Consider the following 24,005-nt stretch of genomic DNA (forward strand, 5'->3'; position numbering starts at 1 on the left):
AAGCGTATTATACATTATTTCCTTTTTTTCCCCAAGATTTTATTCTTTGAGAGAGAGAATGAGAGAGAGAGAGAGTATGAGAGGGGGGAGGGTCAGAGGAGAAGCAGACTCCCCGCTGAGTGGGGAGCCCGATGCGGAACTCGATCCCAGGACCCTGGGATCATGACCTGAGCCGAAGGCAGCCGTTTAACTGACTGAGCCACCCAGGCACCTCCCTTTATTATTTTTAATGAATAAATGGAATACTGGTTTTAAGGAGCACTATATTATTTAAAAATAATATGTGGAAAGTCAGTTTTCATTCTACTAAGATACTCAGTCTATTGATTAACCACATCTAATGTGTGCTCTACTTAATGTACCAGTTAATTCCATGCCTTTTATCAGTCATGTGATCAGGTCTGTACTCATAAATCGTACAATATTTTTTTCACCCCTGTAGTTTTAGGTTCTTTCTTTACTTGTAGAATTAACACTGTGTTTTCAAAAGATTTTCAATGATCTCCTAGAGTAGTGAGTACAGGCAAGAAATGCAAAGTTATTTACCTCTGCAAGTGACTTGTTTGCTGTTACTTCTTCCCGAGCTTGGTAGATTCAAGAAGGAGGACTTCTAAAATACCTACAGGTTCCTGTAACAAAGGAAGATCTGAAACAAAAATTAGAAATACAAGCAACTTAAAACAGTTCATGTGGATTGTTTCTCTTCTCTCTTGATGCCTTTTATAAAGTAGTGAGCAAAGTTAGTTCTCTAGGGACCCACGATTGTGTGCTTATTCATTTAATACAGATTTATTCTGTACTGTGCCCTGATAATTTTATATCCTCAATATTTCTGGACCCATTCTGTCAGTTCAGGTGTACTTCATCTTTATTTTGCAGTACTGCCTTGTAATTCATCTCCCATCTTGTGTGACAGTGCCCCTCAAATTCATCCCTCTCCACGGCATTTAGAGTGATCTGTCTCAAATGTCAATATGACTAGGAACCACTGTTGAAAATATATTTGTGTCCAGGTATCTTAAACTTACATATAAAGCTTTCATAATCTTGACTTCTGCCAAACTCTCTAGCCCTTTCTGCCGTCTGCCCTTTTCTCTGGCATTCTGAACTGCTGCTGATGTCTTCCTCTTAGATCCCTGTATTACCCTGTTGTGTGCTTCTCTCCCTTTTAGACAAATATTTACCCTGTCGTGTGTTCTCTCCCTTGTCTTCCTACAGCCTTGCATACTCTCCCTGTTTTCCTCCCTCTAATCCCTTTGAATCTGGCTGACCTCACTGTTTTCAGTTTCGGTTCAGGCATTATGTCCAGGAAAACCATTCCTGACACCTTTTATCTACGTGCTTCTTGAAACCTGGGTGCCTAGCACTTACTGGGAACTCAGTAAATAATTACTGAGTAAAATGAAGACAGTTTACATAGAGATGACTTAAGAGATTGCCCCATATAGGGGCACCTGTGTGGCTCAGTCGGTTGCGCGTCCAACTCTTGATTTCGGCTCAGGTCATGAGCTCAGAGTTGTGAGATCGAGCCCCTGTGTGGCTCAGTGCTGGGCTTGGAGCCCGGTCAAGATTCTCTCTCTCTCTCTCTCTCTCTCTCTGCTCCTCCCCCTCTCTAAAAAAAAGAGAGAGAGAGAGAGAGAGATTGTCCCATATAGTCCAGGAGCCAAAGAAATAGATATAGAAAGAAGTAATTTACAGTTCAGGTGGTGAAGATACACTAGAAAAATCTGTAAAGTACTAAGGTACCCCTGAAGAAAGAGACACCTATTAATCTGGGGAAGACTAGCCATAATCAAGGATGACTTTACATAGCAGTCTGTGTCCTAAAAGATGTGAAGAAATTTATCAAGTAGGAGAGGAAAACATTTCAGGAATGTTTACACTCAGCAGCGACATACACCCATAGGAAGCTTGTACACTAATAAAGGCATAAAAAATCCTAATAATTTTGGAAACCATGAATAATGTTGTAGCTGAGGCTTTGGGTGTTAAGAGGTGCTGTTACAAGGTAAAGAATAGTCTGTTGTGATTTTACATGTTTCTGCTGCATTTTAAAATTTTGTTTCTGAGTGTTTTGTTCATTGATGTGAGGTGGATGAACTTGTGAATGAATCGTTGAGATGTTTGTATGTCTTTAACCTGGTGACATTTAGTATTTCCCAAATGGTTTGTTGAAGTTTCCGGTAATTAAAAGTGTTTCTTAAAGTAAATATTCAGCTAAAGATTAAGTTTAATTTGAACTATCAATAGATGAAATGTTATTTTCTGTTTTTAAGAAGGATATAGCTTTTATCTAACCATTCTCAGTAGTCCATTTTAACTAAATATATAGATTTGCCAGGAGAACGAGACTTAGAAAGGACATCAGAGGAAGAGCAAAAAAGACTTGATGAAAGGGACAATAAGCACTTACAGGTATGTAAAAAGTTAAATTTAAATGTAAATTTCCGCTTTTATATTGTTTTTCCTGCTTTAATAACGTAACATAGTTCAAATGAAATTATCTTTTGAATGGACATATTGAAGTCAATAGATTATAATTTAATATTTAGTTTTTATAAAATTTTACAAGTTACAAACCTTAAACTATTGTTAGAATTTATAGTAACTTATAGCTAAACTTCATCCTTGGAATTGAGAGGAAAAAAAAATTCCTGAACAGTGTTTGCTTCTTCCATTTTTGTCACTTTTTATGTGATAAAGAAGGTAACACCAAATATTGAATCATATGTTTAAACAGTTGAAATTATGAGCAGCGTAATAATGATGACTACTGACTTAGATCCACGTAGAAGGAGTAATTATCCTCAGTGGTTCCAAATGTGCAGTTCTGTATTGCCCATCACTAATGCCAAGATTAAAGATTTATTTTGCCTTGTGATCTCTGTGTAGTTGACTTCAGAGAGTGGGGTCATAAAGTCAGCACAATTGCCAATTGCCTAGAATCCCACCTTCCAGGATGGGACCTTTGTAGTTGGGTAATAAACCATAACTCTTTCAGTTATTTCATTTCAGCGTAGGAAATCAGTATTATTAACATTTTTCTTATCCACTCTCAGTGGACATTATATTAGAGCTGGATAGAAGCAGATAATTATAGTGATGTATAACACTATCATAGTATATAATTTGAATTAAGATTTAGGAATTTTCTTTCTGATTGATGTTAATTGATTTTGGCTCCTAATAACTTAAAATTTGCCTATTCTCTAGTTATTAGTCTTTAAAGAAAATCCTCAAATGCACGGTAGGGGCTATGTAAGGTATGGTGAGGTAAAATGTTTTTAAGTTTGTCACATTAAAAATAATGTAATTCATTTTTTGGTAGATGGAACATGGAATGAATTGTTTATTTCCAAAAAACTGACAAAGTTAAGTTGATGGATTTATGTTTTTCTTCTGTCTTAAGCTAGGGCGAGTTATTTTTCGCTTCTTTGTTACAATCCAGTGACTTGGGAGCAGCTTAACATAGATTAAGAAATCTAACAGTTAAATTTTAATTATTTTCTAATTTTTCTTTGTCCATACTTGATTACTTAAGGATAAAGTTATTTTACAAACATGTATCCTGGCAGAAAAGACATCTGAAAATCAAACCAAGCAAATTAATGTTCCACTTTTGCATCTGCAAAAAAAGTCTCGAGAACCAGAGATGAATAAGAACTGTACAGATAGAGAGGCTCGTGTAGCTGTATATTCAGAACATCCTCCTGTGCAAAAGCATGAGGAACTCTGGATCAAACAAGGCAAATTAGAGTGGAAAAACAATTTAAAACTCATCACCAGTGAGTTAAAGCGGAAGTTTGGTAAAACTTGTCAAAGACACAAAATTCCTCCTTATCCTAAGGAAGAGTCACTACATGGTAACTTTAAAGAAGGAGCAAACGTAATGGAAATACCTTCTAACTTGACAAATGACAGACTCGATTGTGAGAAAAGGGATACATTTGCAGTGCCTGTCCCTCTAGTATTTCAGGCATTTGCTGAACAAAAAACGTCTAGTCTCAAATATGCTTGGCAGTCATCTTCTGATTTTACTTTAAGTGAAAATAAATCGGACTGTGAAAATGGTCACAAACCAGACACTGAGCATGTTTTTAACAAAAATAAGAGTTTTAAAAGTGATACAGAAAATAAAAAAGTAAGGAACCCACTCGCTATGTTTGAAGTGAAAGAAGACCAAGAGCTTGACATGCCAATGGCAAAAAGTATGAACCAAAGTAGCACTAATTCTAAATTAGAGATGGGACATATACCTCAGTCTAGTCATTCGGAAAGCCTTTGTGACAAAAGGTTTTCCAGCTCCAATGAGGTGAGACAGATGGCTCAAATAAAAAGGCACAATAGTTCTGCTGTTACAGACACTTACAAGAAGACAAAAGACTTGTTCCGGAAGCCATTCTGTGCAGATAATGACAGTACTAATAACTATAGAAGTATGGAACCCGAAGTAGAAAATGAGAGTTCTTCTCCACCATGTAGTTACGGAACATCAGAAGTATATCTAAAAGAAGAAATACAGCAAGATGTTCAAAAGGTTAAGAACGAGATAGGCATGTTACAGATAGACTTCCTGGATTTGGAAAAAGAGAAAGTTCAACTTCAAAAAGAGGTAAGAGGTTCACTTTGCTGCTGCTCTTTTGTTTTTTTCTCTTTATCAGTTATCTGAGTCATTTTGATTTTCCACTTAGGAGAAGAGATCGTGTATAAAATGGGGTTGTCTAAATACGTGATTGTGTTCGGAAATAGCTTATTTCTGCTATCTAAATGATAGGAGTGCAGGAAAGCATTCTTATGATTTGTTTTCCTTAGGTTTCTCCGTCAGTCTCCCAAGTGGCATGTGAACTTGGGAACGAATTTAGCTATGCACCATGTGACCTCATGAACCCGAGTAACCGTAAAGAAAATTCCTTAAAAAATGCAATTATCGGGGAGCCTGGGTGACTCAGTCGTTAAGCATCTGCCTTCGGCTCAGGTCATGATCCCGGGGTCCTGGGACGGAGCCCCGCATCGGGCTCCCTGCTCATTGGGAAGCCTGCTTCTCCCTCTCCCACTCCCCCTGCTTGTGTTCCATCTCTCTCTGTGTCTCTCTCTGTCAAATAAATAAATAAAATCTTTAAAAAAAAAAAAACTTAAAAAAAATGCAGTTATCTTGGCACGTCTGGGTGGCACAGTCGAGCATCCGACTCTTGGTTTTGGCTTGGGTTTTGATCTCAGGTTCGTGAGATTGAGCCCCACGTTTGGCTCTGTGCTCAGTGTGGAGTGTGCTTTAGTTTCTCTCTCCTTCTCCCTCTGCCCTTCCTGCTCATGCTCTCGCTCTCTGTCTCTCAAATAAATAAATCTTTAAAAAATATATAATAATCTCTAGTGTTTTGTTTTTTTTTTTAAGTTTTCTTTCTTTATTTATTTGAGAGAGCGCGCACGTGTGTGCACGAGCATGAGCCGGGGGAGAGGCAGAGGGAGAGAGAGAGGGAGAAGCAGACTCTGCTGAGCAGGGAGCCTGACATGGGGCTCCATCCCAGGCCCCTGGGATCATGACCTGAGCTGAAGGCAGACGCTTAACCGCTGAGCCATCCAGGTGCCCCATCTCTAGGGTTTTTATTTTTATCTATTGGCTTAAATATAAACTGCGTTTCCATAAACAATAAAATGGGAAAGAAGCAATGACTAAGAGAAAAGATATAAACAAATATTTCAGCTAAACCTATTTATTGTTTCAGTATGTGCAATCTTTTCTGCTTTGTACTCTTGGAACTTAGAATTCCAACAGGACCACGTTGAGATATTTTTAATAACAAATATTTGGATTATCACTTTCTTCCTCCACATTTTTTAAAAACAGACTCTTTTTTTAAGATTTATTTATTTATTGAGAGAGCATAAGCCAAGGGGAGGGCTAAAGGGAGAGAGGGAGAGACAGAGAGAGGTAGGTAGACTCCCCACTGAGCATGGAGCCTGATGCGGGGCTCAATCCCACAACCTCGAGATCATGAGCTGAGCCAAAATCAAGAGTCAGAGGCCCAACTGACTGAGCCACCCAGGCGCCCCCCTCCACTTTTTTTGGTCACCATTCTCACATGTTTCTGTTGAGTCAGACCTTCATATTATGTTTAATAAAGTATGGTACATTTTGACATGTATGATTTTTATAATGTAGGTAGCAGAAACCTTCAGAAACCTTCAGTATTTAACTCGAAGGGAGAAAATGGACTTTTGAGGTGAATTGAGTTTTAAAAATAGACAAAAATCTAGAGATATCCTCCTTTAAAAGAAGAAGTAGCTAAGCACCGTGTCCCCAATTAAGATATGAAATTACTGTGCCAGTGTCATACTTTTAATGTATCTGATTAATTTAATGAATGTGTTTGATAACTTACCTGATTCAGCATCAAAGAATTGTATCATCTCTTTCGGTGCCATAAGATGCTAGGTAATGCCACTTTAGGAACTTTGGACCAAATTAACCTTTTTTTGGTTTTACTCCCATTTATCAGTGGAAAACAGGATTAAAGTTGATAATTACTTTTATATCCTCTAGCTATAAAATTTTATGGTTTTTGAATGTGGAATTTGGGGAGCATTACTCATTTCCCAAAATTCTACACTAACAGTTTCACTCTGTTCTTTTTGTGTTGTGGTGAACTTTGGTTCATATATTTTAATGAACACTGTCACTTTTTTGATAGCCCTAGGATCCAAATGAAAAAAAGAATTGTAAAAGGTAGTTGGGGAAAAAATAGCTCAGTGTAGAAAGAGGAAAACTTCTGTTTGTTCCTGGAGCACCACAATGTCACATCCTTTAAATCTGGCTGTTTTTGCAAAATCCAGGTGGTAAGGACAGAAGATGACACATTTTGTGTCTTTGTCTTTTTATTTCTTTGTATCTGCTGGTCAGATGGGGTGGGGTGGGGAATGGTAGGGAGCAAACCGTGGATATGAATACAAAATTAAGAAAGCCCTTTTTCAAATTTGGGAAAATTCTGTTTTAATTAATTAATTATTTTTTAAGATTTTATTTGTCAGAGAGAGAGAGAGAGAGAGAGAGCACAAGCAGGAGGAGCGGCAGGCAGAGGGAGAAGCAGGCTTCCCACTGAGCAAGGAGCCTGATGCGGGCCTCGATCCCAGGACCCTGGATCAGACCCGAGCCGAAGGCAGACGCTTACCCAGCTGAGTCACCCATGCGTCCCAATTCTGCTGTTTTTATTCAAACAGAAATGAAGCAGAATTTATAAAAATTGCAATTATTTATAATGATAAAGTTAAACACAAAATATTTTTATCGATTAAAATTATGACAAACTAAGAGTCAAATGTTATAATTAATGAAAAAAAGTTCTGGGATGCCTGGGTGGCTCAGTCGTTAAGCGTCTGCCTTCGGCTCAGGTCGTGATCCCAGGGTCCTGGGATCGTGTCCCGCATCGGGCTCCCTGCTCAGTGGGGAGCCTGCTTCTCTCTCTGTCTGCACCTCCCTCCTCCTGCTTGTGCTCTCTCTCTGATAAATATATAAAATCTTGAAAAAATGTATAATTAATGCAAAAAGTTCTTTTTAATGAATAAAGTAGTAACAATTATCCTTAGTATCAAATTTCCATTAAAGATTAATGAAAAGAAGAGACAGCAAAGTAATGGGATGGCAGTATTCGAAAACGTGTGTGTTGTCGCTGCTGCTGCTGCTGGACTAATTCCACAAAGAGAGAGTGGAAAAACTGAAAACCACCTCTTTCCTTTTGGGAAAAAGGAAGATTCTGATGGGTAAGCCTATAGCAATATTTAAATAGTAGGTAATTATTATTTTCCTATAAAACAAATTCTAGTTGGAGCTAACATTCATGATTAACAAATTTTATATTTTTAGTAGGGCTATTCCGTCCTGGGTGCTAATCAGAAAAATGCAAATAACGAGATATCATTTTTTGTGGTCATTGTGATAAATATTTTATTAAAAAAATAATACCCAAAGTTAGCAAATGTGAGGAAAAAGGCATTCCTATACACTGTTGTTAGATGAAATTGGTAAATCCTTTCTGAAGGGTGATTTTAGCAGTGTGTTTCAAAAATTTTAAATATGGTGTCCTTTTTTTAAATTTATTTTTTTTTAAGATTTTATTTCTTTATTTGACAGACAGAGAGAGACACAGCGAGAGAGGGAACACAAGCAGGGGGAGTGGGAGAGGGAGAAGCAGGCTTCCCGCGGAGCAGGGAGCCCGATGTGGGGCTCGATCCCAGCACCCTGGGATCATGACCTGAGCTGAAGGGAGACGCTTAACAACTGAGCCACCCAGGCGCCCCTCTTATAGAATTTTAATATGACTAATTATTTTGGGTATATCCTAGAGTTAGATGATTTTTATCAAGCATGAAATATTGCTCTTCAAACTTAATAGTGTTTCTGTGGTCTTTCTAAGCATGAGAAAAAATGATTATCAGGTTATATAGTGTTATATATATATATATACACTACATCTAGAAAATTTTTAAGGAGTCTTTTGGTTGTATAATTTTGTGAATTATTTAATGCCTTGGTCTGCCTTTTTTTTTTTAAAGATTTTATTTATATTAGAGAGAGAGAGTGCGTGGTGAGGGAGAGGGACAAGCGGACTTGGCACTGAGAGCAGAGCCCCAGGCGGGGCTCGATCGCACAACCGAGAGATCATGACCTGAGCCAAAATCAAGAGGTTTAACCGACTGAGCCACCCAGGTTCCCCCTTGGTCTGGCATTGTTTTAAAAAACATTTAATGCTACATGTATGTAATTTAAAAAACTATATTACAAAATATATTACAAAAATACTACGTCATCATTGTGTAAGGATTGAACCAAACAAGAAAATTAAATCATCTATGATCTTTCCTCTTAGCTATGAAATCCTTAAAAGAACCATGTACACTCACTGATCCGGATTTACCTCCCATTCACTCTTGAATTCTGTCTAGTAATTTTCACTCCCACTACTCCAGAATTGATTTTACAAAGGTTTCCACTGATTTTCATTTTAATAAATCTAGACATAATTTCTTAGATCTCATTTTATTTAACCTATCAACAATATTTGACCCAACGGAGAACTCTCTCCTCCAAAATTCTGTCTTCACTGAGCTTCCAGGATCTCACTCACTCCCCTGGTTTTCCCCCTGCCTTCCTAGTCTGTACATCTCAGCCTGATTTGCTGCTTTCTCCTCATCTCCCACCTCTTACTTACACATTGACATCTTCCAGGAATCAGTCCTTGATTTTCCTTCTCTTGACTTTTACTATCTTGTGTATTCTAATGATCTTCAAGTTTCTATCTCCAGCCCAAATCTCTCTGTGTAATTCCGGACCTACATATTAAACTGCCTATTTGATGTCTCTTTGGGATAGCTCTTGGGTCTTACGAACTTAACATGTCCAAAATCGAACTACTGATATTCTTTCTTATACCGGCCCTTCTTGTCTTTCCTAATTGAGTTAATGACAATTCTTCCAGTTGCTCTGCCAGAAAACTTGGTATCATCTTTGACTCATGTCTTTTTCTTTTTCATACATGTCACATCTAATCTGTCAGCAGATCTTGTCAGGTCTTCCTTCAACATATATCCAGAAGCCAAACACATCTTCCATGACCAAGCCACTATCATCTGTTGTGTGTATAAGTGTAATAATTAACTAATTGGTCTTCTTGTTTGTTCTTTTGTCTTTTCTCTGTTTCCATTAATTCTGAACACAGTGGATCTATTAAAATGTAAGTCAGATTATGTCTTCCTCTGCTCAAAACCCAATTGCCTCCTATTTCACTCAGAGTACATGCCAGAGTTCTTTGTAACACCTACAAGGCCTTGTATGATCTGTTCATCTTGGTCTCTCCCTATCCCTTACTGCCTCACTCCTATTTTCTGTCCCTTTCACGCTGTCCAGCCACACTGAATTTCTCACTTTTTTCCCCTCACTACAAACACTTCGAGCATCCCTCTGTCCTTGCTGTTGACTCTGGAGTGCTTTTCCCTCCAATACCCTCATGGCTTCCTTGCTCCTTGCTCCTTCCTTTCCCCCCTCCCCTTCAATTTTGTGCTTAAAAGTTACTTTCTTAGCAAGGCCTTTCTTGGTTATCCTGATTACCTCTTTCCCTATGGCACATCAAAATTTGATTTCTCTGCTTTAGTTTTCCTCCTCTAGTACTATCTTGCCTGTGTAGTTTATTGTATTGTGTTTACTTCACTCATGAGTAGGATTTTTATCTGTTCATCGCCACGTCCTCAGGGCCTAGAAAACGTCCTAGCGTATACAGTTCTGTTCAGCAAATGTTTATTGAGTGCATGGAGTTTCACCTGCATGTATTGTTTTTTAACATAATACTCTCACTTAAACAAAAAGAAAGTTTGATATGGGTCCATTCTGACAATTTAATCTGTCAGTTGTATGCATTTTTTTTTATTTTTGGGGGGCCCAGTGTTGTGGTTACTTGCTATTTATTCTTTTACTGGTATTTATGCTAGTTTTAATTATGGTAAAGTGGATCAGAGGAATAGCAAACTTCATTTATATTTTATTAAGGAAAACGAAATATGGTGGCAAATTATAGGACTTTAAAAATTCTTGCCAAAAGATTATGAGCCCTCAATATCTGAAATAAAAAGATGAAGTTGGAATTTATTGGCTACTAGTAAGATAGACCTATGCTGGTCACTTAGAGTCTTTTCTGACAGAGCAGTCTGCTATTCTTATATAGGGTTTTGGGAAGAGTAGAGTTTAAGGTTTGGGGGACTTTCAGAGAATTAAGTGGTTTGTCATCATGTGAAACACCATGGTAATTTGGATGAGACTGTTGTTGATTGGTTGGCACGTGAGGCATGTGTATGGAATGGTTTTGTCTCCTACTGGCTTTCTTTGAGAAGGGAGGAGCTGACACTGGTTGGTTGGTGAGTGAGGCCAGTGGGCGTTGATCAGTCACACACATTTAAAACTGGTTGTGCTGGCTTCTTTTCCCATGGCTTCATATTTGGGTCCCCCCCCCCAGGTTTGAGGTGACTTTAACTAGATGTTTTCTATTTAAAAGTTGCTTCTATCAACTGTGTTCAAAATGAAAGCTATTTCATATTCTGTAATTATAGGTTTATTTTTGAGATTTGGGTTAAAAAGAATTGTTTAATAATTGCCTTCAGGAAGATCCTTCTTTTTTGGATGTTAAATTTTAACTAGAAGAGTTATCTGTGTAACAGTTTTAAAACAATAATTGCTAGCTCTGTTTTTGTTTCCAGTGCTCTTAGGGGCTCATGTTCAATTCCTAAATTAATAATCTCCTGTGGGAACTTTCATTCTTTTTGTAAATTTAGGTAGCTATATGCTGCTAATATTCTCTTGCATACATTTAGTCCATGAAAAAGTAATTATAATTTTCTGTTGGTAAATCTAGCTTTTTATATTAGGATTAAATACTTGGCTAAAAGTATACAAAAGTCACCAAATCATTTTCTTTAAAAAAATTAAAATTTTTTTAATGTATTTGTAAGAGAGAGAGAAAGAGAGCGAGAGTGAGCACACAAGCAGGAGGGAGGGGCAGAGGGAGAGGTAGAAGCTCAGTGGGGAGCCTCATGCAGGGCTAGATCCCAGGACCTGGAGATTATGACCTGAGCCAAGGCAGACACTTAACCGACTGAGCCACCCAGGCACCCCCAAATCCTTTTATTTTCAAACAAAATTAACCAGGTTATTGCTATTTTTGAGTGATATATATAATGACAGATGAGTATTTTTGAATTTTCTCCAGATTTATTGAGGTATAATTGACAGATAACTGTGTAAGTCTAAGGTATACGTATATTAATTTAATACACTTTTATATTGTAAAATGGTAAGAGTGTTAATAACTCCATCATCTCACATAATTATCATTTCTCTTTTAGCAACCCTCTTAGCAACTTTCAAATATATAATACAGTATTGTTAACTGTAATCACCATTCCGTACATTAGACCCTCAGAACTTACTAATCTTGTAACAGGAAGTTTGTATCCTTTGGCCAGTATCTACGCATTTCCCACAGCCTCCTACCCCTGGCAAGCAGCAGGGTGTAAATTTGTTGTTGTTTTTTTAAGATTCTACATGTAAGTCAGATCATACAGTATTTGTCTTTTTGTGTGACTTATTTCATTTAGCATAATTCCCTCAAGGTTCATTTCTGTTGTCGCAAATGGCAGGTTTCCCTCTTTTTTGTGGCTAAAATATTCCATTGTAAATATATACCACATTTTTTAAACCCATGGATCCACTGATGGACACTTAGGTTGCTTCCCTGTCTTGGCTATTGTAAATAATGCTGCAGCAAACAGGGGTGCAGATACCACTTCGAGATGATGATTTCGTTTCCATCAGATATGTTCCCAGAAATGGGATTACTGCAGCATATGATAGTTCTATTTTTAGTTTTTTGAGGAACCTCCGCAGTGTTTTGTATAGCGGCTGTACCAATTTACAGTCCCGTAATGGTGTACAAGGATTCCCTTTTCTGTACATCTTTGCCAGTGGTATCTCTTGTCTTTTTGATGAAAGCCCTTTAACAGGTGTGAGGTGATAGATATATGATTGTGGTTTTGATTTGCGTTTCCCTGATGAATAGTGATGTTGAGCCCCTTTTTCGGTACCGTTGGCCATTTGCATATCTTCTGAGGAAAGTTGTCTGTAAAGGTGCTTTGCTGAGTTTTTATTTGAAGGATTTGTTTTTTGCTGTTGAATTGTATGAATTCCTCATATATTTTAGATATTAGCCTTTTTTCAGATATGTGGTTTGCAGATATTTTCTTCCATTCTGTAGGTTGCCTTTTCATTATGTTACTTGTTTCTTTAGATTTTACTTAAGTTCAAGTTAGTTAACATATATTGTATTATTAGTTTCAGGGCTGGACTTTAGTGACTCATCCCTCGCATGTAATACCCAATGCTCATCACAAGTGCCCTCCCTAATGCCCATCACCCAGTTACACCGTCTTCCCACGCACCTCCCCTCCAGCAGCCCTCAGTTTGTTTCCTATAGTTAAGAGTCTCTTATGGTTTGCCACCCTCTCTGTTTTTATCTTATTTTTCCCTTCCTTCCCCTATACTTGACGTAAATGGAACTAGAGTGTTGCTTGTTTCTTTTGCTGTGGAGAAACATTGTTCCATTGTTTTTGCTTTGGTTGCTTGTACTTTGGATGTCATATCCAAAATCATTGCCAAGATCAATGTCAGGGAGTGTTTTCCCTGTTTTCTTGTAGGAGTTTTATGGCTCAAGGTTGTACATTTGAGTCTTTGATCCAGTTTGGGTTAATTTTTGTGAGTGATGTAAGTTAGGGGTCCAGTTTCATTCTTTTGTATGTGAATATGCAGTTTTCTCAGCATCATTTATTGAAGAGATTATCTTTTCTTCTCTTCACTATATGCATGGGTTTATTTTTGGGTTCTTGATTCTGTTTCATTGGTCTTTGTGTTTGTTTTTATGCAGGTTCCATATACTGTTTTGGTGACTACAGCTTTGTAACAGTTTGAAAACAGGAAGTGTGATGCTTCCATCTTTGTTGTTCTCTCTCACGGCTGCTTTGGCTGTTTGGGGTCCTTTTTGTTCCATACAAATTTAAGGATTGTTTTTCCTATTTCTGTGCAAAATGTCACTGGAATTTTGACAGAGATTGCATTGAATCTGTAGATGGCTTTGAATAATGTGGATGTTCAATATTAATTTTTCCAAACCATAAACAACGAGGTATCTTCCTATTTGTGTCTCTGCTCTCTCTTTTGAAAGTTTTAAAATTTGAAAATTTTAAATTCACAGATTTTTTTGATCCATTTTCCTGTCAGTGATTTCTATTGCTTTTTTGCATTTCATTCACTATATTATTCAGCTCCAGAATTTTTGTTTAATTCTTTTTTACTATTTCCAGCTCTTTTCTAAAGAAAAGATTTTACATATTTATTTGAGGGAGAGAGAGAAAAGAGCAGGTCGGGGGAGGGACAGAGAGAGGGTGAGAGATTCTCAAGCCGACCCGGGGCTCAATCCCACGACCCTGAGATCATGACCTGAGCTGAAATCAAGAGTCAGACACTTAACTGACTGAGCCACCCAGGTTCCCTTCCAACGCTTTATTAAACTTCTCATTTTATTCATACAGTGTTTTTCTCATTTTATTGAATTGGCTTTTTTTTTTTTTTGGTAAAGATTTTATTTATTTATTTTAGAGAGAGCGTGTGTGTGAGTGGGGGGAATAGCAGAGGGAGAGGGACAAGAAGACTCTGCACTGAGTGGAAGCAGGATGCACAGCTGGATCTCATGACCCTGAGATCATGACCTGAGACAAAACCAAGAGTCAGACGCTCACCTGACTGAGCCACCCAGGCAGCCCTGAATTGGCTTTTTGTGTTTTCTTGTAGGTCATTAAGTTTCCTTAAAACTGCTATTTTGAATTCTTTTTTGGATAAATTACAGATCTCCATGTGTTTGAGATCAATTACTGGAAGATTTGGTGTCCTATATCCTTGACTTTTTATATTCTTTGAAGTTTTGCATTGCTGTCTTTGCATTTGAAGTAGCCTTTGATGACTACCTTTCCAGTGTGTCCAAACCTGATATTTTTTTTGCTCTGGTGGTGTGCTGGAACTTTTCTGCAGGAAATCTGGTGTTCCAAAAAGTCTCTCTCATCCATGGGTGATTATCTAAGACCGTGTTTTCCAGGGGCTCCCAGATGTGGCTGAGAGGAAGGGGCTGGAACCGGTTTATGGGCTATTGCTGGGTCCACAGCTGGGAATGTAGTGAGTGTGCCCGTCACCTGATGCATGGGTAGGCACGACTTTTCCGAGGTCCCTTGCTGTATGGTCCTTGATTCCACAGCTCCTACAAAGAGATCCATAGCAGTTTTGTCCCCACAAATGACACTGTATTGTAGTTGTATATGTATCTGTCTTTGAAGCAAGGGATGTGTATTTCCTTGTATATGGTTGGATTTCATAACTGTTCTGTGAATTAATAAATGCCAATTGAGCTGGCTAACAGAATTTTACAAAAAAATTGTTTTTATTCTTTACCCGTAAAATTATTAGAAAACATTGGTTTTTTAATGGATATTTTAACTGGATTTTTAAAAGTAGTGATCCTGGTTTGCATATGAAGGAAGTAAGGAAAGATGAAAATGAAAAATGGACATCAAAAGTATCTGTGATTACGCCAGGGCTTGAGAAGGCCGATTCCCTAACTTCGTGTCCACTACAAGTGAATGATGAGAGCACTTCAGGTGAAATGGATCAGGATGAAGGAAGGTAAAAGCTATAAATTCTTCATTTCCCTCTGAAGGAAGTTTAGCAGTGATTACTTTTTCTGGAAATAAAACGCTGTAGTGTAGGTACAGGCTCGGGCAGGAAATAGTCAAGTATATCAGACACACGGCTTGAAAGGTTAAGATGAGGACAAGGGACTCTGACAAGGAGCATTTTCAGTAGTCACCATGCAAGCTGGACTGTGATGGATAAGTCGAAACAACTCCTTAGAGAATTTTTATGGGGAAAGGTAATAGAGAAATGGATGATAACTGAAAAAGAATGTGGAATTCAAGGGAATTGTCTTTCTTTTTTTAAGATGGGAGCTTTTAGAGTACATTTGTATGCTGCTGGAGATGATCCAATAGAGATAGACATGGTTATTTAATTTTGTTTGCATTTCCAAATATTAGAAAGCTTATTGATTGTATTACATTATCTTTTTTTTTTTTTTTAAGAGTTTTTATTTTTTATTTGACAGAGAGAGAGAGTACAAGCCGGGGGAGCGGCAGGCAGAGGCAGAGGGAGAAGCAGGCTCCCTGCCCAGCAGGGAGCCCGTTGTGGGACTGGATCCCAGGATCCCGGGATCATGACCTGAGCCGAAGGCAGACGCCTAACGACTGAGCCACCCAGGCGCCCCTATTTTAAGATTTTTGTATTTGCTTGACAGAGAGAGAGAGAATGCACAAGCAGGGGGAGCGGCAGGCAGAGGGAGAAGGAGAAGCAGGCTCCCCGTCAAGCAGGGAGCCTGATGTGGGACTCGATCCCAGGACCCCGGGACCATGACCTGAGCCGAAGGCAGACACTTAATGACTGAGCCACCCAGGCGCCCCTGTATTACATTATCTTTTAAAGATTACAGTAATTGTCCTTAGTACTCCTATTCATGTAGTTTTGTGGCAAGAGGTGTTTTTTTTTGTTTGTTTGTTTGTTTTAAGATTTTATTTTTTGGACAGAGACATAGCGAGAGAGGAAACACAAGCAGGGAGAGTGGGAGAGGGAAAAGCACACTCCCGCTGAACAGGGAGCCCGATGTGGGGCTTGGTCCCAGGACCCTGGGACCATGACCTGAGCCGAAGGCAGATGCTTAACGACTGAGCCACCCAGGTGCCCGTGGCAAGAAGTTGTTTATTCAGAATGGGTTCCACAGTGGAGTATTCTCATATAATTGAATGTGCAGATACTATCATTCATAGACTTAAAAATATATAGATAATAGTAAATATACAAACTCTTGGGCCATTCTGAGTGGTACTGATCATTCCTTGATGATTTTAGATATTCAGTGCCTTTGACAGTATCGTGAATAGCTATGGTTTTGTTAGGGACTTTGAAGTATCTGGTTGCATTAAGTTAATATTTGTTTAGATTCTGGGGAAGGGGGAAAGACTTTATTTATAGTTGAAAAATAAACTATTAATCTATCATAGATTATTACTTTTAGAGTATAAAAGTTCTAAATTATAAAAGCCATGGTTCCTGTACCAACAGTGTCATTGACACATACTGTGTGCTCCATAAGTATGTAGTTGTGAATAAACAGTTGAATGAATAAATGAATGCCATTGATGAACTTCTTTAGAAGAAGCAGATCTTTAGTTTATTGAGAGTGGATTTTCAATATTGCCTAGGTATGAAGTCTTTTTATTTTAAAAAATATGTGTAAGATTCATAGAGTATAATTATAGCTAGAAATGGAATAATAGTAGATTCATTTCCTATCATATTAGTTAGAAAGACTTAAATATTACTTTCACCACATATTGTAAAACACATGTTTTTGAAGGCACATATCCTGGATTTGAATTCTGGGTCTACTCCTGACCAGCTGTATGGGCTTGGGGAAGTTACTTATTTCTGTGCCTCATTTTCTTCCTGTGTAAAATACCTAATATGAGTACCTATGTTTATAAGATTGTTGTGAGGCTTAAAATACTTTTAAGATGTGTACAGCGTTCATAATGAGGCATAGTAGTTGCACAGTAAATCCTCAAAACACTAGTATCATGATTATTAAAAAAGGGTTTCTTTCATATAAGAACTCAACTTGCACTTTCCAAATAGTTTTTAGAGCCAATAAAAGCTTGTTTTTATTGAAAATGACAACAAAAAATGTGGTGTATTTCTTCGTATCAAATAATGCAAGTAACATTATGATTTTCCTTTGCTTTTTGTCCATTTTATCTAAATTTAATGCTTTGTTAATATTATTAATAATATTGTTTAGCTATGATTTAGATATTCTTTGTATTTTAAGTATTTAATACTTGCCTGATGTGAATTGTTTTTTTTTTCTTAGACCTGCAAAGAAAACATCTCATGAAAAGAAAGAGGTAAAAAATATATATATAATTTTATTTCATTTATGAATTTTTTAATTTTCACTTTCTTATATTACTTTGATAAATAATACTTATTAGAAATGTTATTCCATGGTAAGAAATTACTTTAGGAAAGGTATAGTGAAAAAATAGAAAATCTTCCTTTGTTGTATAGACATTTATTGTGAAAAAGTTATTCAGAAGTACTAATTATTGATAAAGGTCGTTTTGATAAAAATCAGTTCTTTTAAAAAGTACCTATGTTTTTGCTCTTATAAAAAGATGGGTATTGATCATCTCTCTACACTTGGTATATTTTATGAATATTTGGGGGACATTTTGAAATAGTATTTTTTATTTGTAGGTCAAAAAGCAAATGAATTTTATGGATGACCTTGACTTAACTGAGTCATCTGGAACAGCTTCAGAGGGTTCCAAGTTGCCTTGCTCTAATTATATGAGTTGCGTGTCGCTACCTGCACAAGTTGGCAAGGATTGTAAAGGTAGGACCATTGTATCAATATAAAGCCTTTGTACGTATATCACCGTAGTAATACGTGCACATCTTGTATAGTGCTGTACCACACAACACTCATGCGGTACTCATCTCAGAAATACGTTTTATATGAAAACAGAGAATTGTTGAATACTCTCAGCCAAAGGGCTATAATTTCCACTCTATGTTTTGTCATGGGAATGGCACACCTGATGTGTTGTTAACTCCGCTTCTCTTCTGTGCCTTCACCCAAGGTCGGGTTACCATTATTTTTCTCCTAGAATACTGAAATAACCTCAGGACTGTTTTCCCTGTCATTCCACCTCCCAGAATCTTGGTCTCCACTGCAACCGTAGTTATCATAATTTTTAAAAATTCATGTTTCATCACATTACCCCCTTGCTTAAAGCTTAGCTATTACTTCTCATTGCTCTAAGGTGAAAGACCGCAGTACTCTAGCTTCATCTTGTATTGTTTCATATCCTTCTTTTTTTTTTTTAATTTTTTTTTAAAGATTTTATTTATTTGACAGAGAGAGACACAGCGAGAGAGGAAACACAAGCAGGGGGAGTGGGAGAGGGAGAAGCAGGCTCCCCGCGGAGCAGGGAGCCGGATGCGGGCCTCGATCCCAGGACTCTGGGATCATGACCTGAGCCGAAGGCAGACGCTTAACAACTGAGCCACCCAGGCACCCCTGTTTCAGATCCTTCTTTCCATCTGTGTCTCAGCCACTGTTTTCGATGTTTTTTCCTATAATAGAGCTTTTTTTTCCCCCAACAGCTTTAGTTAGGTAAACTGCACATATAGGAAGTGTATAGTTTGATAGTTTTGACATATGTATATGTCTATGAAAACATAACCGTAATTCAGGCAGTTGACATATCTATCACCCGTAAGTCTCATGTCTCTTTATATTCCCTTATCATGAAACTGCCAAATTGTTTTCTAAAGTAGTTGTACCATTTTCCATTCCCACCAGCAGTGTATGAGAGTTCTAATTTCTCCCTGTATATTCATGAACACTTAGTATTGTCAGTTTTTTAAATCTCAGCCATTCTGATGGGTATGTAATATATATATCATTATGGTTTTAATATACATTTCCCTAATAACTGGTAATGTTGAGCATATTTTCATGTGCTTATTTGCCATCTGTATATCTGCTTTGAACTATCCAAATCCTTTGTCATTTTAAAAATTAGGTTGTTTTCTTATTTGTTGAGTTTTGAGAATTCTTTGTATATTCTAGATATAGTTCCTTTATCACCTATATATTTTTTAAAGATTTTATTTATTAATTTGACAGAGAGACAGCTAGAGAGGGAACACAGGCAGGGGGAGTGGGAGAGGGAGAAGCAGACTCTCCACTGAGCAGGAAGCCCGATGCGGGGCTCGATCCCAGGACCCCGGGATAATGACCTGAGCTGAATGCAGACATTTAATGACCGAGCCACCCAGGCGCCCCTCACCTCTATTTTCTCCCAATCTGTGACTTTTCATTCTTTCCACAGTGTCTTTTGAAGAGCAGTTTTTCTTTTTGATGAAATCCGGTTTATCCATTTGTTCTATGGATTTTTGCTTTCGGTGTTCCTATCTAAGAAATCTTTGCCTAGCACAAAGTCAGAGGTTTTCTCTCATGCTTTCTTTTAGAAGTTTCGTAGTTTAAAAACAAAGTTTTATAGTTTTAGGTCTTACATGTAGATCTGTGATCCATGTGATCCGTGTCATCATTTTGTATTCTTTTTTAATATTTTATTTATTTATTTGACAGAGAACATGAGCAGGGGGAATGGCAGCCTGAGGGAGAAAGAAAAGCAGGGTCCCCGCTGAGCAGAGAGCTGGACATGGGGCTCGATCCCAGGACCCTGGGAGCATGACCTGAGCCAAGGCAGACACTCAGCCAACTGAGACACCCAGGCGCCCCCATTCTCTATTCTTTTTTTTATTTATGATGCATAGTATGGATCCAGGTTCATTCTTTTTGCATATGAATATCCAGTTTTTCCAGCACCATTTGTTGAAAAGGCTATGTTTTCTCCACTTCCTGCCATTGTGTCTTTGTCAGGACCACTTGACCATATGTGTGTGGGCTTATTTATGGACTGTCCCATTGATCTCTTGGGCCTTCTTTATGTCAATATCATGCTGTTTTAATTACTACCAGTGTATGATGATTTTTGAATTCAGGTGGTTAGTGTTAGTCCTCCAGTTTTGTTCTTTTTCAGGGTTCTTTGGTATTCTATTCTAGATCCTTTGTGTTTCCAGAACATGAATTGTATTTATTTATTTATTTTTTCCACATGAATTTTAGAATCAGTTTGTCATTTTCTCAAAAAAAAAAACGACTCGTAATCTTTTGTAGTTTTTAGTGTATAAGTCTTTCTATCTTTTATGTTATTACCTGTGGTTATTTTTTATTTTTCAATACAGTTTCAATTTTTTAATTAATAATTAAAATTAATTTTTAATTCTTAAATTTTAATTTTTGTCTATTGCTAATATGTAGAAATACAGTTGATTTTTGTATAATGATTCTGTATCCTCCAAACTTGATGAGTTCATTTATTAGTTCTAGTAGCTTTTTAAAAAATTCTGTCAGATTTTCTACATAACCAAAGGTTATCAAACTTTAACTACTAATTTACTGATTTCTTAAGGTGGAGGCAAAGGTCATCAATTTGAGACTTTTCTTCTTTTTTAATATATACATTCAGTGCTGTAAATGTTCATATGAGTGCTACTATAGCAGGATTTCAGAAATTCTAATATGTGTATTCAATTCAGAATACTTTCTAATTTCTTTTGTCATTACTTCTTTGACCCGGGGTTATTTAAAGATTTTATTTATGTGTGTGTGTGAGAGAGAGAGAGAAAGAGAGAGAGAGAGCATGAGCTGGAGGGGAAGCAGCCTCCCCTCTGAGCAGGGAGCCAAATGTAGGGCTTGATCCCAGGACCCTGAGATCATGACCTGAGCTGAAGGCAGATGCTTAATCAATTGAGCCACCCAGGTGCCCTGACCTAGGGGTTATTTAGATGTGTGTTAATTAGTTTGTGGTCACAGAGCACACTTTCATGACTTCAGTCCTTTTGACTTGCTCCTTTTATTACAATTTATTTTATGACCCAAAATATAGTCTCCTTTGGTAAGTGTTCCATGGATAGCTGAGAAGCATGGTGGTGTTCCAGTCTACTATATCCTTGCTGATTTTCTGCCTATTGAAATCTCAGACTATAATTGTGAATTTGCCTGTTTCTCTGTAATGCTATCGATTTTTGCTTTATGTATTTTGAACCTATTAATAGATGCATAAACATTTAGGTTTGTTATGCTTCTTTTAATTGACCCTTCTATCATTATAAAATGACCTTATTTATTGCTGCTAATGTGTTTTGCCATGAAATCTATTTTGTCTGGTATTAGTATAGCCACTCAGGCTCAGCCTTCTTTTGTCAAGTTGTTAGTGTGGTCTGTCATATTTCTGGCCTTTTAAAAAATTTGTGTCTTTACACTTAAGGTGTATTTTTTTAATGGGTGGCATATAGTTGGGTCTTCCTTTTTCATCCATTTTGACAGTCTGCCTTTTCCTTGAGGCTTTTGGACCATTTTCATTTAATGTGATTATTGATGTGGTGGATTTGAATCTGTCATCATATCGTTTGACTTCCATCTGTCCTTTCTGCTTTTTGCTCCTATTCTCTCCTTTTTCTGCTTTCTTTTAGATTAATCAAGTAATTTTTATGATTTAGTTTTATTTATGTGAGTATGCGTATGTGTGTATTTTGCTTACTCTAGCTATAACTCTTTAGTTGTGCTATTTTAGTGATTAGGGTTTAAAGTATATGACTTAAGCATCACAGTCCACCTTTGAGTAATGTTATACCACATCGTAGTAGTTTAAGAAAAGTATGATAGCTTACTTCCATTTCTTCTCTCCTAGCCAGATCGTTCTGGATCTGTGGGATGATAGTTTTCATTATTTAGAAAGGTTTTGGTCATTTTTTCTTTCCTTTTTTAAAGATTGTATTCATTTATTTGAGAGAAGGAGAGTGAGAGGGCACGAGCGGGGGAAGGGGCAGGGCAGAGGGAGAAGCAGACTCCCCAGTAAGCAGGGAGTCTGACACGGGGCTTGATCCCAGGACCCTGAGATCATGACTTGAGCTGAAGGCAGACACTTAACTGACTGAGCCACCCAGGCACCTCTAAAATATCTTTTATATTGAAGTCATTCAATATATATTTGTTTAATGCGTGAGTGAGTGAATGGGAAAACACATAGTCCTTCATATGCAAAAAATACTCATATATTTTATTTCTTTTTTTTAAAGATTTAATTTATTTGAGAGAGAGAGAGAGAGAGAGTATGAGCGGGGGGGTGGGAGAGAAGAACAGAGGGGAAGGGGGGAAAGAATCTCAAGCAGACCCCATGCTGAGTGTGGAGCCCGATGCGGGGCTCGATCCCAGGATTCTGAGATTACGACCGGTGCCGAAACCAAGAGTTGGATGCTTAACCAACTGAGCCACCTAGGCGCCCTATATGTTTTATTTGTTCTTGTTTTTTTCTCTGATGTAGATTCTGCTACTTTACTAAAAATCCAGGATGTGATTCTTTCGTATAAAAGATTAGTAGAACAACTTAAAAGAAAAAATAAAAAAATGGAAAATAAGGTTAATGGACTACAAAAGGAGCTATCAGAAACAAAAGAATTGAAATCGCAGTTGGAGCATCAAAAAGTGAAGTGGGAACAAGAACTTGGCCGTTTGAGGTATGACATCTTGGTTTTAAGGAAATATTTGAACTATTTACCTTTTTTTTTTTTTTAATAGGCTCCACACCCAGTGTGGGGCTTGAACTCACAGCTACGAGGTCAAGAGTTGCATGCTCTACCAAGTGAGCCAGCCAGGTGCCCCTTGAACTACTTACTTTTGTAATACAGATGTGTAGGAGAAGTGTTATAATTGCTACCTTACCCTATGGAATTTTTCTAGGGAAGACAACTTCTTTAGTAGTGTGAAGTATGAGATTCTTCAAAATAATTCAGCAAGTTCTTGACAGTGAATACTTCTACTGATAATTTAATGTATATTCCATATCATAATTTTAATGACCATATAGAAGTCCACCATATGGAATCCTCCTTGTTTAACAAATTGAATTTTGGTTATTTTCCATTTTTCTATACTTTAATTAATGCTGTAAGGAATATCCTTTATATAAATCTGTTTCTACAATTCTGGTTACTTGGAATAAATTCTTCAATATAGTATTGTTTGCTTAAAGTATAAAAATTTTTAAAGAAGGTCTTTGATCCTATTTTTAAACTGTTCTCAGGGAAGTTTATATTAATTTCTATGCCCATCAACAGAGTATGAAATGGCCATTTTTCTCAAGACAGGAAAACTTTTTAAAATTTATTCAGTTTTAAACATACGCAGCGATTAAAAAGTAAGATGGAAAATGATTACTGCTCAGTTTTTTCAATCTCTCTCATAAAATTAATCCAAAAGTCTATGCTGTAAGCACGTACGACTCTTTATTGTTTACTTAATGTGGATCCTGTGTTGTTCTAAAAGGGGTTTTCAAATGATTTATAAAATGGATAATAGGGGCGCCTGGGTGGCTCTGTTGGTTAAGGGTCTGCCTTTGGCTCAGGTCATGATCCCAGGGTCCTGGGATCGAGCCCCATCTCCAGATCTCTGCTCGGCAGGGAGCCTACTTCTCCCTCTGCCTGCTGCTCCCTCTGCTTGTGCTCTCTCTCTCTGTCAAATAAATAAATAAAATCTTAAAAAAAATGAATAATAATCAACAAGGTAAATTGAGAGTATTGCAGAAGAAACATAAAATGTATAGGGCAACAGATATTCGACTCCCCAGCCTAGTCCTGGATCACAGTAATCTGCAGGTGTATGTTGTGTAAATGACATCTGCAGATG

The 24,005-nt window shown here is 37.4% G+C and overlaps 1 protein-coding gene across 3 annotated transcripts in view; it reads left to right on the plus strand.

Moving 5' to 3' along the window:
• Positions 1 to 24,005, plus strand: part of LOC114203944 (ankyrin repeat domain-containing protein 26-like) — a 112,129-nt gene that overhangs the window by 56,584 nt on the left and 31,540 nt on the right. For 2 of the 3 annotated variants that reach the window (XR_015768747.1, XM_088025465.1), the window contains exons 11-17: positions 2,333 to 2,415; positions 3,542 to 4,612; positions 7,598 to 7,752; positions 15,089 to 15,259; positions 17,556 to 17,589; positions 17,942 to 18,080; positions 22,645 to 22,837. Coding sequence is in view for 2 of the 3 variants with exons in the window: in XM_088025465.1 (XP_087881591.1) it covers positions 2,333 to 2,415; positions 3,542 to 4,612; positions 7,598 to 7,752; positions 15,089 to 15,259; positions 17,556 to 17,589; positions 17,942 to 18,080; positions 22,645 to 22,837 (1,846 nt within the window). In the remaining variant the exon portion in view is untranslated. The remainder of the gene's footprint in view (positions 1 to 2,332; positions 2,416 to 3,541; positions 4,613 to 7,597; positions 7,753 to 15,088; positions 15,260 to 17,555; positions 17,590 to 17,941; positions 18,081 to 22,644; positions 22,838 to 24,005) is intronic. The other variant, XM_088025464.1, reaches the window with a different exon arrangement.

The sequence above is a fragment of the Eumetopias jubatus genome, unplaced genomic scaffold (assembly GCF_037043125.1).
Source record: "Eumetopias jubatus isolate StellerSeaLion01/CBP00866 unplaced genomic scaffold, mEumJub1_p1.0 scaffold_8, whole genome shotgun sequence".
Classification (NCBI taxonomy): Eukaryota; Metazoa; Chordata; class Mammalia; order Carnivora; family Otariidae; genus Eumetopias; species Eumetopias jubatus.